We start from the raw sequence: 20355 nt of genomic DNA on the forward strand, positions 1-20355 counted from the left end.
GCTGTTGACACGGCGACCCGGGAGCAGACAAGCACAGCTGCAGGCAGCACCCAGCAGGGCTTGCTTGCCCATCGCTATGGTGTGGAGCAGGCAAGCCCCTCAGAGAGCAGAGAACCACAGGGAGCGGGCCTAAGCCGTCAGCAGGACATGCCCTGAGGGCTCTCGGATTGGTGAGGGTACAGGTTGGGCTGAGGGACCCCCCCGTGCATGAATTTCATGCACCGGGCCTCTAGTGAATATATAAACAGGAATATTTTTCAACTTTGAAAAAGAAGGAAATCCTGCTATTTACAACAATATGGGTGAACCTGGAAGGCATTATGCTATGTGAAATAAGCCAGAGAAAGACAAACACTGCATTTTATCACATGTGGAATCTAATAAAAAACAACGAAGTTGAACTCATAGAAACAGAGTAGAATTATTATTGTCAGGGACTTGGGGGAAATATAGAAGTTGGTAAAAGTGTACAAACTTGCAGTTATAATATTAAGATCTTTGCATCTTATAATATATAACATGGCGATTATGTATAACATGGTAACCATGCTGGATAATACTATATTGTATAATTGCCATTTTCTACGAGAGTAGAATTTAAGTGTTTTCATTCCAAAATAAAAACATAAATATGTGAAGTAATGGATATGTTAACTTGGTGGAGGAATTCTTTTACCATGTATCAAATCATGTTGTATACTTTAAATATATTACAATTTTATATGTGAATCATATCTTGTTAAAGTTGACAAAACCCCACATTGACATACCACTTCATACATATTAGGATAGCTATTATTAAAGAACTAGAAGCCCGTTGCATGAAGTTTCGTGCAATAGACTTTTTTTCCTTCACCTGGCTGACGGCACCAGTTTTCCGCCAGCAGCAGTTTTCCTCTGGCCACCCACCGCAGATCAGAGCACCTCCAGCCAGCACGATCGGCCACCCTGAGAGGAACTCCGATTGGGAGGCGCTCCGATCGGCGGGTGGCCAGAGGAAAACTGCTGCTGGTGGAAAACTGGTGCCGGCAGCCACGCAATCGGCCACCAGCGTCTTCCGCCGGCCCCATGGGTCCTTCCGCAGCGCCGGCCATTTAGGCCAGCAGGAGGAGCGGGGGTCCGGGACTTGCGAGTCCCCGCCCCCCCCCCCCCCCCCCGCTCCTACCACCAGCCAATCGGCCACCCTGAGTTCTGCCCCCGTGCCTCCAGCCGGCCCAACTGTGGGCGTAGCGGAGTGATGCAATTTGCATATTACCTTTTTATTATGTAGGAAGGATAGATATTCTCTACATCCTCATTAACAAATATTGATGAGGATGTAGAGAAATTGAAACCCTCATACACTGCTGTTAGAAATGTAAAATGGTGTAGGTACTTTGGAAAACAACCTCACAGTTCCAACTAAACATAGAATAACTGTATGACTCAACAGTTGTACTTTTAGGTACTCAGGATAAATTAAAGCATATATCCACATAAAACTTGTGCACAAATGTTTATAGCAGCATTATTCATGAAAGCTGAAGGGTGGAAACAACTCAAATGTTTATTAACTGATGAATGGATCTGCATGTGGTATATCCATACAATGGTGTACTAAAACCTGCAACAACGTGGATGAGTCTTTAAAAATGTTATGCAAAATGAAAGGCACATATTATGTGATTTCCTTCATATGAAACATTTAAATAGGGAAATATATGGAGACACAAAATAGATTAGTGGTTTCTTAAGGTTGAGGAAGATGAGATGAAAGTAAGGGTAATAGTTAAAGCATGATGGAACTCCTTTTTGAAGTGATTAAAATGTTCTAATATCAACACAAGTGATAGTTGCACAAATTGTAATTATACCACAGACCATTGAATTGTGCACTTAAGTGGGTGGATTTTATTTTCTGAATTATATTTCAGTAAAGCTATTATAAAAGAATTGTCTGTTTTCCAAGGTAAATTACACATATTTGATGTTACCAATATTGTTTTAAAACTGTCATTGAATTTTCGAGTTTAGTATAGAATACAGCTACAAACAGCCTTAGCAAAGTCTGAGTTACTAAAACAACCACCAGAAAACTATTTTAGACCTAGTGATCTTACAAATTGCCTGAAATGTGAGATTTGCTTTGCCATCTTAATAGTTGGCAATTTTGCTTTTTAAAAATATATTTGGTAATCATTGTTTTAGCACACTCAGAGATTCAAGAAAGTTTGATGTCTTTTATCTTGTGTGTATATGTTTCTAGTTTTACCTTCTTATATAAGTCTTCATTTTGTTAACATTTTATAGAGTTCTAATTAAGACCTCAGCTCAATATTGTGCAAATCAAATTGTGTCAGTGACATGGTAAAACATCATTTATTAGTAACAGGTGTAAATTAAACCTGAATATGAAAGATGACACAATAATAAACCAGAGAAAGACATATAAAAGACTATTGTTCTTTAAAAAATGGGTTTAATAAGGATTTTTCTTCTTTTTTTTTTTTTAGTTTTAGCAAAGGGAGAAATATAATGGTATATTTTATGATTTTAGGGTCTTTTTTATTCATCTTATTCTTGATTAAGCTTTTTAGAATTAAGATATCTCAATATATTTAAATTTTTCATTATGTTTAACACTGACTTTTGCTCTCTGCTTTTAAAATCAATTAGATGTGTGATTCACACAAACCTTTTTAGAGTCTTTCAAAGAAGAAAGAAAACTTGTTAGCTTACAAGTAAAATTATTTTGCATTATTTTATTTCTATAACTCAAAGGTTTTCTATGTCCTAAATAAATAACTTCACTAAAATATCTGGAGTATTAGTTTCCTGATAGTCATACCATCATTTATAAGAAGTTTGCAGTTGTACCTGCATATAAATGTTGATTTGATAAAGATAGCCACCCTCACAAAATTCAACTTGACAGTGACTTGGAAAGCACAGAATCTATTTTTGGAGGCTTTAGGGGACTTATATAAAGCCCATAATGGCTTTCTAAAATTAAAAAAAAAAAAAAAGTCTTTTAAGAGCCCCGGCGAGGTAGCTTAGTTGGTTAGAGCATTGTCCTGATACGCCAAGGTTGCTGGTCTATTCCCAGTCAGGACACATACAAGAATCAACCAGTGAATGCATCAATAAGTGCAACAGTAAAATTGTTATCTTCCTTCCTTCCTCCTTCCCTCTTTCTCTCTCAAATCAAATAACATTTAAAATTTTTTAAAAATCTTCTATTTCTCTCCTATATTTTTAGTCTTGTAATCGACCCTTTATACACACCATTCAGTTCTTTATATTACTGTCTGTTAAAAAAATTTTTTAAGATGGTTAAAGAAACCATTTGCATAAGATTCTGACTTTTTAAAAATTAGAACAATGTAATATATATCTTTAAAAGTATCAAGTTATGTATAAGTTCCCTAAAATATACTTAATACTTAATAACATGACTTGAAATAGGCATCAAATACAACCTTCATCCAAAGGAGTTTGTAACAAAAAAGTTATTCTAAAAAATGCAAAACTGACTAAATAGAAACTCTCTTTGCCCTGTAATCTTGGCATTGTAACTGTCCAATATGAGGTAATATAAGAAGAGCCGATGAAAGGCATGGCTTTCCATTCCTATAGCTCAGAGCTCCCTGCTGCTGCCATCATCATCAAACAGCTCTTGCAAACTCTAATTGCATTCTGTAAATGCTCCCTATTTTTCTTGTTAGCTTCCAATCTGCATTTTGAAATACATGCTTAAAATATTTATCTCCTAAACAGAAAAATAAGAACTCTGGAACTGTCAAAACTCTCAATGGCACATGTAATGAATGGAAAACATTCCACAAATACAGTTGATGTAAAGACCATATAACTGTTTAGGTCTAGAGAGAGAGAGAGAGAAGAACTTAGGTATCAACCTTTTAAAACAATTTAGCCCTAAATACCATATTTTTTTAAATATATATTTTATTGATTTTTCACAGAGAGGAAGGGAGAGGGATAGAGAGCTAGAAACATCGATGAGAGAGAAACATCGACCAGCTGCCTCCTGCACGCCCCCTACCGGGGATGTGCCCGCAACCAATGTACATGCCCTCGACCGGAATCGAACCTGGGACCTTCCAGTCCACAGACCGACGCTCTATCCACTGAGCCAAACCGGTTTTGGCTAAATACCATATTTTTAAGGAGACCTTTGTAAAGGATTATAAACTTGTTTCACTTTTAACAGTAATATAGTTAACCTTTTTAGCCCGTGTTTTGTGTTGCAGTTAATTATTCTAACTAGAATAAACAAGTTCACATATAAATTTATAGGTGAATTCCAGGTAGATGTTAAGTAAGGAAAAATGACTTTTATATGGAAGTGATACAGGAAGAAATTATTTTTAAATATTACTAAATGGGTACTCTATAACAGCAGTGCATTATTGTAAGGATTAATCAGAAGTGTTTATGTGCATTGAATTTTAAAAATCTGTAATGTGTACTTTCATTAAAGGACTCCAGGCTGGCCTTTTGAGTCTCTCTATTAATAGGGCTATGTACATTCTTAATCCTCTCTTTTGCTGTCATTAAGTTGAGAATATAAAAATGAATAATCAAATGATTGAGGAATGTTGCTGAGTATATTATTTGGAAGAATTATTGGAGCAAAATCAGTACCCCTTCTCTGTTGGAAACAGTGACTTAAATAGAGGGAAAGTGGCAGGCTTCTGGTATTGTTAGGAAGGTTGTGCTCCTGAGCTTGTATAACTACTGGGTATTTAAAGTTCCCTGTATTCTTGGAAACATAAACTGTTTGTGATACCAATTGGTGCTTATATTTCAGTGATGTCATACAATTTACAGATTCACACAATGGATCTCTTGTTTGTGGATCTACACAGGAGTTCAGGTAGTTTTGGAAAAGCAAAGAAACTGAGGCTTAAGAGTGTGTGAGTGAGAAAGAAAAAGGGGGAGAGGGGAAGCGGGGATGGAGAAAGAGGGAGAGTGAGAGAGTTTTTTTTCAGGCTTTAATTTTACAAATCAGTGACAACTTTACTATCCATTCCGTAATCCTTTGAGTTTGGATTCAACTTTTTGAAAAAGCAAAAAACATCACCCACCAAATTTCTTATTGTTTTACACTCTTGTGGTTGCATTTGAGAAGTATATACACATTTTTGTACTAATAAAAACTTACAGAAAAACAGATGAGGATTAATTGCTCTTCTCAAGTTTACCCATCATAGTAAGAGGCTTATAGAGCCGGGAGTATTTAAAACAATTGGTAGATTAACACAGTGCCATTAAAAGGATTATTTTCTCTCTGAGTGGTTCAGTTGGTTGGAGCATTGTCCTGTACACTGAAAGGTGGTGAGTTCCATTCCCAGTAACAATTTAGCGCTCTCTCTCTCGCTTTCTCTTTCTCTCTCTCTCAAAATCAATGAAAAACATATCCTCAGGTGAGAATTTAAAAAGCAAGGGTGGGGGGAGATATGTCGATTCATGGCACAGGGTGTACTAGAACCTGTTCAGTGGTACCAAATGGAAGTTTTCTTTTGTTAGAGCAAACTCGTGTAGTTTGGTGTGTTTTTAAAAAAAGTATTTTTTTTTATTGATTTCAGAGAGGAAGGAAGAGGGAGAGAGAGATAGAAGCATTAATGATGAGAGAGAATCATTGATTGTCTGCCTCCTGCACCCAGCCTAATGGGGATTGAGCCCACAATCTGGGCATGTGCCCTGACTGGGAATTGAATTGTGACCTCCTGGTTCATAGGTCAACGCTCAACAACTGAGCCATGTCGGTTGGGCTAGTTTGGGATTTCCCCAGAATATTGCCAAGGAAATATTTATTTACATATATTATATAATCCTGAAGGTCATTCACAGTTTAAACCTGTTTTTTCTCTGACATTTTATTACAGTATTTTTAGCATCAATAGTTTTGAATTGGAATAAGAAATGAATTTGTTATATCAAATGTGTGAAGTAAAAAGAATAATGAGAACTAACATTTATTGTAGGCTTACAATATGCTAGGTACTGTTCTAAATGCTTGAAATTTTTCTTTTAATCCTCACCACATCCCTGTGAGGTAGAAACGATATTGTTCCTATTATAACGATGAGGAAACTGAAGCACCAAGGGGTTAAGTATCTTGACTAGAGTTGCACAGCTGGTAAGCAGAAGAGCAGGGATTCCTTTGTAAGCAGTTTGATTCCAGAGTCTGTACTCTTAACCATCTGATCATGATGCTTCTCAGTAGCAATGATAATGAGAGCTAACATTTATTGAGCATTTTTCTCTGTGCCAGAAATTGAGAAATTGTTCTCCACTTCCTCTATTGTGTTAACTCACTCAAATAACCTAAATTGGGGACATGGGTTTCATTCTGCTAAATTTCTGTGCTTTGGTAGCCTCTTCTTAAAGATCTTTTCAAACACTTCATATGTGCTGAGGAGTAGCTGTCAAATACAACCACCCTAACTTCCTCACCATAGTTGTATATTTTCTAATGTTCAATGTATTTAGTGTTCAGTGTTCAATAATTCAATTTATCTTTAAAAATTAGTACACAGTATTAAAAATGTATATATTTAAAGTCAGTATTCAGTACTTATACATTTTTTAGTCAGTATTCAATTGGATTAGGCATGGGTGAATACCATTTTGCATTTCCTTTTTATGTTATTATTATTTGGTTAAGAATTGCCTTATTTCTTAATTTGTAGCTATTACTTATTCCTCTATTCTTGTGGGATTTTTGTCAGTTTCTCTCTGTCAGAATTTCTCCCTCTCTTACTCTCTCTCTCTCTCTCTCTCTCTCTCTCTCTCTCTATATATATATATATATATATATATATATAATATCTTTACTGTAGTATTGGGGTTTTGAGACGGAGTGAAATTATGTATGTTCAACCTGCCATTTTAACCTAGTACCTGCCACATATTTCTTAAAATATTAGTAAGACATTTGAGGAGCCTTTGAAGCAATTCTAGGTTCTTCTATAGGTGAGGGTAGATGTTTGGACCTAGATACACAGATCTAATTTTTAACTTGATTTTTTTTTCTTTTGACTGGATATGACCCAAACTATGTTCATTGGCTTTTCCCTCAAACCTGATCTTCTTACAGAATTTCTAATCTCAGTAAATGAAACCTCCATCCATCTCTCAACAAAAATGCAAATCAGTGGTGTCACTTCTCTGTTTAAAACCCTTCAGGGGCTTCCTTTCCTTCCTAGGATCAAGATCAACTTTTTTAAACCTTGTTTATAGGTCTCTGTTGATTTTGGCCCAGACTGTTTCACCAGTCTCCTATCACTACACTTAACCTCCTTGCTCCCTATGCATCAGACAGAGGGGCCTCCTTTTCAGATTGTTGGAGAAGTAGAACCATTTTCTTCCTCAAGGGCTTTTGGGCCTGTGATTTGATTTGCCTGAAATGCTAATACAGTTATCCCTCAGTTTCCACTGTGGATTTGTTCCATGACCCTTTGCAGATACTAATATCCCTGGATGCTCAAGTTCTTTATCTAAAACTAGAGACCCAGTGCATAAAATTTGTGCACGGGTAGGGTCCCTAGGCCTGGCCAGTGATCAGGGCTGATCGGGGCCTTCTGGCTGCTGGCTGGGGCCTCCCTTCCCTACTGCCGACTGCTGGCCGGGGCCTTCCTTCATTCTGTGCCACGCTCCCCTCCCCCCACCCGGTAGTCAGCACATGTCATAGCAAGCGAATAAGCTCCCAGTCTCCCGGTTGAACTCCCGAGGGACACTTTGCATATTAGCCATATATATATATATATATATATGGCATAGTATTTGCATATAACCTACATACATCCTCCTATATACTTTAAATAATCCTTAGATTACTTATAATACCTAATACAGTGTAAATGTTATGTAATAGTGTGTGTCATTCATCTGAGAATTTGGACTAAATATCATCCCGTAGCATTTCTTTTCTCAGCAGGATTGTGTTCTGTGATCATGTTGTTTAAAGGTTTCATGTAATCTGAATATCTTTTAAGATAATGGGAAGGCTCAGGAAATTCATACGGACTTGTTTAGGGAATAATGACAAGAAGAAAATCTGTACATGTTCACTACAGATGCAGCCATCGTAGGCCTAACTACATACTACACATCAGCAACAACGTTTTTTTCTAATATCTTCATTTGCTGTTGGTTTAATCTATGGAAGCAGAGGGGGTCATCCGTACTTACATTCTCCTCCACCTACTGCTTCCAGACCAAGTCCATTGTCCTTTTTATATGCTCTCACAGCACTCTGTACTGCATCGTTACCATAATTGTTTAAATTAAGTGTATACTAATTGTGCAGTATTTGACCTCTCTTCTAAATTTAAGTTTCATTAGTTCAGTGACTAGGTCTGTCTTGTTCACTGTTATATTCCCAGGCTTGAGTACACAGTAAATAAATACTTACAGAATTTAAAACACAACAAGGGGAAGTTATATTAATATGCTAGAAAAAATCATACATTGTATATTAAATAACTAAGTTCAAAGATACCTGAACTAGGTGTGTCATTTTTGAGCAAGTAATTTTATGTCTCTAAGTCTCATTTTATTAATCTATGAATTGAGGGAATGTGATTTATTGACCTTGAAGATATCTTTCAACTCTGATTTGTTTCCTAAAGGATCTCTCTCTTCCTCTTCTGTGCATTTTTTTTCCTGTTGACCTTTATTTTTGTTTATTCTCCTACTTAATGCTCATCATTATTTGATTTTCTAGATTCATTCTTCTCTCTTTACTGTCTGTAATGTGCATGTATTCTTTGATATCTGAATTCTCAACATCCAAATATTTGCCACAGTGACTTGGAAATATTTAATCTAAAATTGACTCTCCAAATTAAAATATTGTTCTGGCCCAAAACATTAAGTTGCACATGAACCTGGGCGAGAGAATATATAGTAGACTGTTTCTTATATAATTTGCTTTCCCAACAGGATGTATTTTGTAATTATGTTGTTTAAAGGTTTCATGCAATCTGAATATCTTTTAAGATAATGGGAAAGCTTGTGAAAAGTAAGTGAGCCTAGGAGGATTAGAAAAGCTCTTAGGTTAGAAGAAAAGATGGAAATGATAAAGAGTAATGAGAGATAAGACAAAACAAAAAATGACATAAAAACTTGCCTGTGCATGAGTCCCCATGTAGTATGATTTTTACTTTATTTTGTGGGGAAAATAAAATTATAAAAATGTTGTTAGTTTAGAAAGCCTTGTTAATTTTATTTTATTGTGCTGTTTGCATCATTATAAATTACTAACAGATTATTGTTTATTTACCTTACAGTACATGCTTGCAGTATACAGAAAATGGAAATTATATCTGATACTCTACTGTGTACAAATGTACCCACTAACAAGTTAGTTGAATATAAATGATTTTGTATGCTTATTTTTAAATATGAAATTTTTGGTGGATTGCATATAGGGTTATGATTTTAAGGATACTTAACAGTATTTGGGGAAATTAATTGGGAGTTTTAAATGTGTTTGAACTACATTATTCTTTGTCCACTTAAAATCACAAATGGTCTCTTGTTACATGAAAATTTGCCATCTAACACATTTTCAGGAATGAATTAGATTTGTATAAGAGGGATGTTTGTTCTACTTGTGTTGGTTGTATTGAAGAGAAAAAGCTAAGTGCTTGCTTTTACTGCTTTATAGTCTCATATTGTAGGTGTGCATTCTCGCCTACTCATTTGAGGTCAGTGGTTTAAGTTTTATGCAGTCTACCTTCTTCTGTTCTCTTAGATAGATACTCTCACAGTATTGACTGTATAACCAATCGCTAAAACCTCAGAAACTGATCCCTCAAAAGTGGTAAACTATTTATGCATTTTCCCCCTTTTCCATTAAGAATCACATTCCTTTAAAAGCTCTAATTCTTTCCCCACAGCAGCTGTTTCTAAAGGAAAGTGATGATATTCAGTTCAAAAAGAGGCAAGCGTGGGGGCATATTAATATAGGAAGAGGTACTGAATATAACAAAAGGAATGAGTATTAAATGGTGTTTGAGATGAATTCTTAGTCTAGTTCATTTTTCTACCAGTAACAGGAACATGAGACATGAAAAGGATCTTGAGTATAGATCATTTATGCAATACAAAGGTTATGTTTTAAGGGCCAGACTAGTATTTTCTTACACTTTTCTTAAATTTGCAACATACTTGACTATTTAAGAAAAACTTGCGTATAGACTTTTATGTCCTTTTAAAGATTTATATGTAAATGAATTATTTTGAGTATTTTATATTTTTCTGATTGGGTTACAGTATGAACTACAGATGTGAGGGGTCTATTCGGATTGAAGAGCAGGCTATGATTGACTGTCATTTGTCATTATTTATTTATTTATTAAAAATATTTTTATTGATTTCAGAAAGGAAGGGAGAGGGATAGAGAGATAGAAACATCAATGATGAGAGAGAATCATTGATTGGCTGCCTCCTGTATGCCCTCTACTGTGGATCGAGCCTGCAACCTCCAGGCATGTGCCCTGACTTCCTGGTTCATATGTTGATGCTTAACCACTGAGCCACATGGTCTTGGGCACCATCTGCCATCTTGATGCTGACCATCCTTCATAATATTCCATTCAGTTACCTAATGTGTATAATTGTTTAAGCAGTGCTTGGTCAGTGTGGGAATTATGGGACTTACGCCTTTTTGCATGTCTCAGAAGTGGAAGAAAGTATATGATCTGCTCTTCCTGCCGTAGTGCAAACTATTTACTTGTGATGTGGTAGGAAGAAGCACATCGAAACATTATAGGAAATGTGTCCCATCCTAGCCATTTTCTTAAAAGATTACTTAGGTAATCTTAGTACTTAGGTTATAGCATCAAACTACTGTTTATCAAGTACTTGATTGCTATAAATAAGTCACATTTTCAAGGAACTTATTACATTGTTCTCAGATGACTCACTGGGGCCTGTGATAAAACAGAGTTAGAACCCCCATGCTTACGTCTCAGTGCTGCTGAGACTGAGAGGGAAGCAGCAGAGGGACTCTTCTGCAAACTTTAGACTAAAGGAAATTATTCACCAGAAAGAAGTGCCACCTGTTATCTCCCACCTACCCTCTTTTACTCTTAGAAAGAAAGGGTGATGGTAAGCATAGGGTATTTACTGACTAGACACCAATGTTTCAGTAGCTTAGAAATTAAGCCTGTAATTGAAGAAAAACTAAAATGGTTACCTAAGGTTAAAATACATAATATAAATTTTTAACAAATAGTTGTGGTCTCATTGTGAATTTGTGATAAGGATTAAAACTTATATTTTCATAAAAGCACTCATTTCTGAACTATGATTTTATAAAACAGAATCATTTATTACTCAGTACCCTTATTATTCACCAGGGTTAGTGTGACCATATTTAAATGTACTGGAGCCATTGATTCGTGTGCACTGTAATGTAACTTGCCAGCCCTGAGGTTCATTGTATGTTAGGACTAAGCGGACTTCACAGGCAATGAGTTTACTGATTGGATGGTTATCAACTTAAGAAAATTTTTGTTTATTCTGGAAGCAAGGTATTTTCTGACATTTTAATAGAATATGGAGGTGGGGAGGTAATGAGGCATAAAATAAATAAGATTAAACTTCATTTTAATATCCCTGATGGGTTTGTTTTTTCTTTCTATACTTTAAGAATGAAATAGAATAACTTAAAATATATTGTATTGATGGGAAGTAATTAATAGCATCTGGCCTAGGCGTAGGGCAGGCAGCATTATCACATTTATAAAATATTAAGAGAAAATAGTCCTTTGTGTACTTAGGGAAATTGATGTGTCCTTAGCTAGTTAAAGTACTATAGCTATGTTTTAAAGTTATTTATATGTATTTTTACTTCTATAAGATATTAGTGACTTTAATTCTGAAACTTTATAAAGAAACTAGAGGTTCAGTGCATGAAATTCAGGCATGGGTAGGGTCCCTAGGCCTGGCCAGTGATCAGGGCCCATCAGGTTCCCTGCCTCCCCGCCTCCCTGCCTCCCTGCTTCCTCCTTCCCTTGCTCCCTCAGCACCCCTCTCCCCCCACCGCTGGTTGCCTGCCATGTTCTTCGCCGCTCCCTGGAGGTCAGCGCACGTCATAGCAAGCGATCGAACTCCGTTCTCCTGGTCGAACTCCCGAGGGGACACTTTGCATATTAGCCATATATATATATATATATGCATGCTTATACTTGACTTGGGGTTTTAATCAAATTTAGAACCAAAACTTCTTTGACATTCTTCATATTTGGGTCATAGACTTAGTCTTTTTCACTCTATGCCTAGTTCTGCTTCTAATTGGATCCCTTTTTTACTCTTCTATTGTAAGTCTTTTGAGATGCTTTCTAAGTCTGGAAGAGACAAGATGCTAACCTTCTAAGAGAAAAGTTAATTTGTGGATATTTATAGATATGCCTAATGGAATTTCCAGTGAGTCTTTAAGAGAATTACTCTGGATGACACAGGGACATTCAGTGCTGATACTAATTTATATTTTGTCAGGAAACCCACGTTATGCTATAAATATAGTATTCTATATTCTAATTTTTATGGACAGGCGCTGTCAATATTTTCTTGCTTACTAGAGATCATAAGACTACTGTTCAAATTAAATTACAGTGGGCAGTTAGGTCACCCATGGCTAACTTACATAAGAAGGTTAGTCATTTGAATGAAAACTTGTCTGGGCCACAAAACCACCACATTTCCACATAAAGTAGGTGTATCATCTCTGTTGAGGTAGTCTTGGTATTTGCTCTAAAAATAGGCCTACATTGTGGTAAAAATTTAATCCAATTGGTTATCCAAATCACATTAAGAAAATCAGCTTTTTAAAAACAAGTTTTTGTTGATTTCAGAGAGAGGAAGGGAGAGATAGAAACATAATTAAGAGAGAATCATTGATTGGCTGCCTCCTGCATGCCCCCCTACTGGGCATCGAGCCCACAACTCAGACATGTGTCCTTACTAGAAATGAAACCTGGACATCCTAGTTCATAGATGGATGCTCAACCACTGAGCCACTCTGGCCAGGGAAGAAAATCAACTTTGATATGACTTTCAATTATAGGCGAGAATCTCCTATTGTGTCAAAAAGGATTAAGAGTCAATTCCTTTGAAGCTTTTTGTGATAATTTTAGGAAATTCTAAAGTATAAAGAAAACTTTAAAGTAATTTAAGATGCTTGGAATACAAGAAGAGAATTGAGGGTGGAGTTGGTGTGGTATAGAGAAGCTGTAGATATAGTGAATCCTGCTATGCACAGTGCAGAGGAGATTAGAAGAAGCAGGAAAATAGGGGGAAACAGTTGGTGAACTTTTCCAGCCAAGTCCTAGTAACATTTTGAAATTATTTTAGAGGGTAGTTGATAAGTTCCCCAAAACATGTAGAGCAACACATTTTAGAGAGAATAGGCAATTAAGTCCAAAGGAGCACTGAAGATAATAATGGACACAATAAGGGGCCTTAAGAAGATAGACATATACCTAAACTACCCTAATTTCTGACTTGTTTACTTTCTATAGAACTCAGGGTATAGTTATTCATATTTGAGTAATTATGGTATAGGACAGTGGTTGGCAAACTCATTAGTCAACAGAGCCAAATATCAACAGTACAACGATTGAAAATTCTTTTGAGAGCCAAATTTTTTAAACTTAAACTTCTTCTAACGCCACTTCTTCAAAATAGACTCGCCCAGGCCGTGGTATTTTGTGGAAGAGCCACACTCAAGGGGCCAAAGAGCCGCATGTGGCTCGCGAGCCGCAGTTTGCCGACCACGGGTATAGACTATCATTTTAACTTTCTTTCAGTCAGTCAATACCAGTAATACCATTCTGTGATAAAAAACTGAAAGTCTGTAGAAAGTAATAGTAATGAAAACACGCATCTAATAGATAAAATGCTCTTTCTTATGATTCACAACTCTCCTGCTCTCAGGGGTTTTTGTTTTCTTCTTCAGCTTGAGGTGCTCCTTTAGCATAATAATTAAACAGTAATAAGTAATGTATTTTAAATGCTTCCTGCAAGTATATTCCTGAAAGGTGTTAGTCCTTCATAGCTAAAGATCTTTTAGTATATATTGAACTGCCATAAAGTCTTATTTAACGGATCTAATGTGTTCTTATGATTAAGATATATTGTAAGGTTTACAACAGCCCAAATGAGTGAATAGTTTATATGAAAAAATTTTAAAGTGACAAAGTAATGGTAACCACTTGGTATTTTATAGGGTAATGAGACATTTAGCAGAGTGGAGACGTTTAGCTTTGACATTGTATACCTTCATCTCAGAGACATGATGGTAATATGTTTAGATCTTAACTTGAGGAAATTGCTTCCTATGATTTTAAGGTATTACTGGCCTCTAGTGGTAATATGCTATAGTTTTTCTAGCTATCCTAATTCTTATGAGTAACTATATAGTTTTATAGCTATCCTAATTCTTATGAGTAACTAGAAAGAAAGCCTTTTTAAAGTTCTAAGCTGCCAATAACTTCACTTTCTCAGTTCTAGGTCAACAGTACTCTCAAAGTGTGCAAGCGACAGCATCTTCTTCTTAATGACCAGGGCCTCTATCTTTTATTCTTGTCTCTGAGTCACCTTCACTCTTTATTTTGAACTAGAGGCCTGGTGCATGAAATTCGTGCATGGGAGGGTGTGTGTCCCTCAGCCCAGACTGCACCCTCTCCAAACTGGGACCCCTCGAGGGATGTCTGACCTCCCGTTTAGGCCCGATCACTGGGATCAGGCCTAAACAGGCAGTTGGACATCCCTCTCACAATTCAGGACTGCTGGCTCCCAACCACTCACCTGCCTGATTGCCCCTAACTGCTTCTGCCTGCCAGCCTGATCACCCCCTAACCACTCCCCTGCCAGCCTGATCGATGCCTAACTGCTTCCCTGCCGGCCCAGTTGCCCCTAACTGCCCTCCCCTGCTGGCCTGGTCACCCCTAACTGCCCTCCCCTGTAGTCCTTGTCCCTCCCAACTGCCCTCCCCTGCAGGCCTGGTCGCCCCTAACGGCTCTTCCCCCTTGCCTGGGTCCCCCGCAACTGCCCTCCCCTGCAGGCCTGGGTCCCCCGCAACTGCCCTCCCCTGCAGGCCTGATCACCCCCAGCTGCCCTCCCTTGCAGGCCTGGTCCCTCCCAACTGCCCTCCCCTGCTGGCCTGATCGCCCACAAATGCCCTCTCCTGCCGACCATCTTGTGTCCACATGGGGGTGGCCATCTTGTGTGTTGGAGTGATGGTCAATTTACATATTACTCTTTTATTAGATAGGAAGATACTGGTTAGCTTTGAAGTGACATTTCATTATTTTAGGGCATATACAGTAGTGATTACTTTGTCAAGTTTGTGCTTATGATGATAGAGGGTTTCAGCCCTCTTTTCTGCATACTTCTTTGTTAACAGTTTTTATTTTCTTTCTTTTTTTTAAAACAGTTTTTATTTTCCTCAGAAAGTTAAGATTTTAGTTTACCATTGAGATTCATGTTTAGACTCATCTCTAATTTGATTTTGAAGAACGTTACATTTGAAATAATAGTTTGCTAAGTAGGATAATGATTTGTCACTTTTGTTTTTCATATTTGTTACCCAGATGTGAAAGGGCCACCTACGCATCGTCTGTCTTGTGGCCAGTCACCCTACACTGATACGACAACATGGGAGCGGAAGTATTGCATCCTCACAGACAGCCAGTTGGTGTTGCTCAACAAGGAGAAGGAGGTGAGAAAGATATTATTGAGAAAAGCTACTTCCCTTTTCTGACCAAATTCCTGACATAATATAGTTTTTATTTGCATTTATGAAAATGAGGTTGTATGAATGATAAACTATAGCTGCATGAGAGGGCTGCTTGGCAGTTGCTGTAGCTCTACACAAAAGAACACAGCCTCTACCAGTACAAAAATGGCCAGCAAGGAGGACGCAAGGGAAAATCAACACTCTCTCTTCTCCTGACTTCCGACTTCTTTTTTTAAAAAATATATTTTTTTTTATTTTTTACAGAGAGGAAGGGAGAGGAATAGAGAGTTAGAAACATCGATGAGAGAGAAACATCAGTCAGCTGCCTCCTACACACTCCCTACTGGGTATGTGCCCACAACCAAGGTACATGCTCTTGACCGGAATCAAACCTGGGACCCATGAGTCCACAGGCCGACGCTCTACCCACTGAGCCAAACCAGTTAGGGCCCGACTTCTTGCCATTGTTACCTACTGGCCAAACCTAACTTGAAGTCAGAGGATAAGATTACTCTTGATGTGTTCTGTAGAGGTTTGCTTCCTGAAACACACTGCAAGGGAGAGAAGGACAGAGAGTAGATCTAGAGAGGCAGACAGAATGTAATTAGTGCTGTTCTAGGTGAACTTTCTGTCCCTCTAAACAAAAAAGTAAAAAACAATAATAGCAGAACCCCTTGAACTTACCATATACTATGACTACTTTATTTATCAAATAAATTCCACATCCAAATAATTCATTTCATTATTGGTGATTTATCACATGTTGCCATTCTGATTTAGTAGGACCAGTAAGCCATCCTATTCCCAACCTCCACAACATAAAAAAAATAATGAATATGATCTTGACAAAGGGATAATGGAAGGGAAGGAGAAGAGAAGATCTGATTCAATGAAAGAGAATTGCCAAATATACTGTGTGTGTGTGTGTGTGTGTGTGTGTGTGTATGTGTGTGTATGTATGTATATATATACATACATACATACACACACACATATATACACACACACACACACACACACCTATAGGTAGAGTATCAATATAGTAAGTAAAATAATACTTTAATACTATCAAATTTAATTTTATTAAAATAATTTTTAAAAGGGTCCTTTTCTCGAGCAGTCTAGTATATGTGGACTGTGTTTATATTAAGTAGACAAATAATAAAAATTGGTAGAGTGAATATTAGTAGAGAAGATTTTTAGTTACCAATTTGAATAAACAGATCATTCAAAATGCACATTTTAACCAACCTACTCTGTCTTCAGTTTTTTTTAAACCACAGTTATGAACAGATCATTTGTCACCTTTATGCCCTTCCTTACATTTTATTCAGCTTAGTACTTTAAGAAATGTAATAGCCTAAGGATAGATAGCATAAACATGCCTTATCTAGAAACAAAATATACTAGGTGTACCGGTTAATAAGGCAGATTTTTTTTCAATAGATGGAGTTACACATATGTTGATATATATGTGATTTGATATGTATGCTATTTTGTTGTATTGACAACAAGCTTCAAAACTTCATATGTCAAATTTGCTGAAGGTATTAACATCATAGATATTTTTACACTTAAAAATGTCGAATTTCGTGCCAAAAAAAGAGTATTTGCGGGAAGTTATAATTCATTACTTTATTTTGAAGAAAAGTGCTGCTGAATACTTTGGGAAGCTTATGGTGAACGTGCTCCATCCCAAGAAACTTGTGAACGCTGGTTTAAACGCTTTAAAAGGGATGATTTCTATGTGAAAGACAAAGAACGTCCAGGTCAACCGAAAAAGTTTGAAGACTAACAATTACAAGCATTATTGGATGAAGATGCTTGTCAAACTCAAAAACAACTTGCAGAAAGATTAAAAGTTGCTCAGCAAACAATTTCTGATCATTTACAAGCAATGGGAAATATTTTACAGAAAGGAAAATGGGTACCACATCAACTGAACGAAAGACAAATGGAAAACCGAAAAGTCATCAGTAAAATGTTGCTTCAATGGGCATGAAAGAAAGTATTTTTTGCATCGAATTGTGATTGGCGATGAAAAGTGGATTTATTTTGAGAATCCCAAACACACAAAATCATGGGTTGATCCAGGTCAACCATCAACATAGACTACAAGGCCAAATCGCTTCGGAAAGAAGACAATGCTCTGCGTTTGGTGGGATCAGGAAGGTGTGGTGTATTATGAGCTTCTAAAACCAGGTGAAACTGTTAATACTGATCGCTACCGACAACAAATAATCAATTTGAACCATGCATTGATTGTGAAACAACCAGAATGGGCCAGAAGACATGGCAAAGTAATTTTGCTTCATGATGACGCACCATCACACATAGCAAAACCAGTTAAAGACACGTTAAAAGGTCTTGCTTGCCTGGGAAGTATTAACCCACCCGCTGTATTCACCAGACCTTGCTCCTTCAGATTACCACTTGTTCCGATCGATGGCACATGCACTTTCTGAGCAGTACTTCAAAACATATGAAGAAGTGGAAAATTGGGTCTCTGAATGGTTTGCCTCAAAACAAGGCAAGTTCTATTGGGACGGTATCCACAAATTACCTAAAAGATGGGGAAATGTGTAGGTATCAATGGACATTACTTTGAATAAAGCACTTTTGATGCTTTTCTTGAAATTATCGTGTTTTCTTTGATTACAAAATCCACATTATTAACCGGTACACCTAGTAATCCACTGGTTAGATATTACTGATCATTTGTGAATAATCCAGGCCTGGGTCCCCTTTTGTCTCATAAAATAACTGTCCATGATGAATAATTTTCTAAAAACAGTATCTTAGGTACTTTATGCCTTTTCATGCCAGTCATCATAAGTAACCCTAGATGCCCAGGGAACTCATCAACTCCCACATTCTACTTTTGGCTCTGTAAATCTCCTTTTCTGTCTCTGCCATTCACTCATTCTTCCCTACCTCTTGAAACCCCTTCACTCTGCCCTCTGTAACTTATGGTCCATCAGCAGTTCTTCCACCTCTTCCTGAAGGAGACCCTTAATTTAAAAAATATATATATTTTATTGATTTATTACAGAGAGGAAGAGAGAGGGGTAGAGAGTTAGAAACATCGATGAGAGAGAAACATCGACCAGCTGCCTCTTACACACCCCCTACTGGGGATGTGCCCATAACCAAGGTACATGCCCTTGACCGGAATCGAACCTGGGACCTTTCAGTCCGCAGGCCGACGCTCTATCCACTGAGCCAAACTGGTTTCGGCAAGTCCCCTAATTTTTGGTCTCATGAGAACTTGTATCTTCCCTGAGGATACTGTCTTCTGTGAGGTCCTGTTAAGTGTTGGCTGTTTTTCTCCCACAGCCCTCAGACCATGCTGCCTATAGTAGTTGTCCTTCTCCTCCCATGGCTGCTTCCTGTCTGACCTCTCCCCAACCCCTTTACACCTTGTCTGCCCCTCACACCTCTGATATCCTTTCTTCCCCCTTCACCCGGCCTGAATATTATGGTCAATCATTGCCATTGCTCCCTTGCACACTATTCCCTTGTCCTTCTCTTGTATCATCATTCTCACTTGACAATGAGACAACTCACTTAAATACTGCTCCTCATCTTCCCTGCCTGCTTCCATGCAGCATAATGTGTCTGGAGAAAATCACTCCACCATACTGATGGTCTTTAAACTAATGACTGTAAGCCTCATGTAAGTCCCTAATGTTGCTTGGCAATTACAAAACATTTTTCTAGTCCAATTATTGTGCAGCTCTTCTGGACAAGTGTTTCTCAATCTATGTGTGGTGAAGGACCATTTTTTTCTCCCACCTCATTGTGAACAATAAAATACAATAAAATGAAATTTGTAAAAAAGACAAAAATACAAACCCAAAATTTTTATTAGATTTAACAAAAATAAAATTACAATTTTAAAAATATTCACAGAGTGATCATAACATAGGAAAAGAAGGAATAGAATTACAAAACTTACACATGTTCCTGGAAAGTGTGTTGTACAATGAGACAGATCCACTGATCTCAACTTCTGTACTGTTACATTGTTTATTAGTAACAAGCAATTTGTAGAGCAGCACATTGGACCACACTTTGAGTAGCACAATCCAAAGTGATTTCCAAGATTTTTTTTTTTACATTTCTTCCTCTTTTCTAAAAATCCCTTTTCTATTACCCTCGCTTACAATTGACTACTTTGCTTCTTACTTCACCGAGAAGATTCAAGCACTCTTCTGAGAACTTCTCCATACTCCATTGCCATGTCTACCTATCCACCAGCACCTGTTTCCTATACCCTGACTTCCCTCCTTTGACTATGGTTCAACTGACCACAATCCGACAATCCATCCCTGCATGGGTGCCCATTCCAAGGATGTAGCACTAGCAATTCTCTTGCACCCCTTTAGTTTTTGCTGTCCACTAGTTCATCCCCACCAGCATGCTATTATTTCTCCTATCTTAAAAGAAAAAATAAGCTGATATCAACCTCACTTCTGCATCCAGTTACCATCCTTTTCTGCTTCCCTTAATATCAAAAATTCTCGAAACTTGTAAGCTCACTGTCTCTTAATTCCTCTTCTCTTGTTCTTGCTTAAACCTACTTTGATCAGACTGTTACC

General features: G+C 37.4%; 1 protein-coding gene across 3 annotated transcripts in view; it reads left to right on the top strand.

Moving 5' to 3' along the window:
- The window catches only part of RASAL2 (RAS protein activator like 2), a 264165-nt gene that overhangs the window by 112538 nt on the left and 131272 nt on the right, over window positions 1-20355 (top strand). For all 3 annotated transcript variants that reach the window (XM_008145887.3, XM_054712291.1, XM_008145888.3), the window contains exon 2: window positions 15609-15736. In XM_008145887.3, coding sequence (XP_008144109.2) covers window positions 15609-15736 — 128 coding nt within the window. The remainder of the gene's footprint in view (window positions 1-15608; window positions 15737-20355) is intronic.

The sequence above is a fragment of the Eptesicus fuscus genome, chromosome 22 (assembly GCF_027574615.1).
Source record: "Eptesicus fuscus isolate TK198812 chromosome 22, DD_ASM_mEF_20220401, whole genome shotgun sequence".
NCBI lineage: Eukaryota > Metazoa > Chordata > Mammalia > Chiroptera > Vespertilionidae > Eptesicus > Eptesicus fuscus.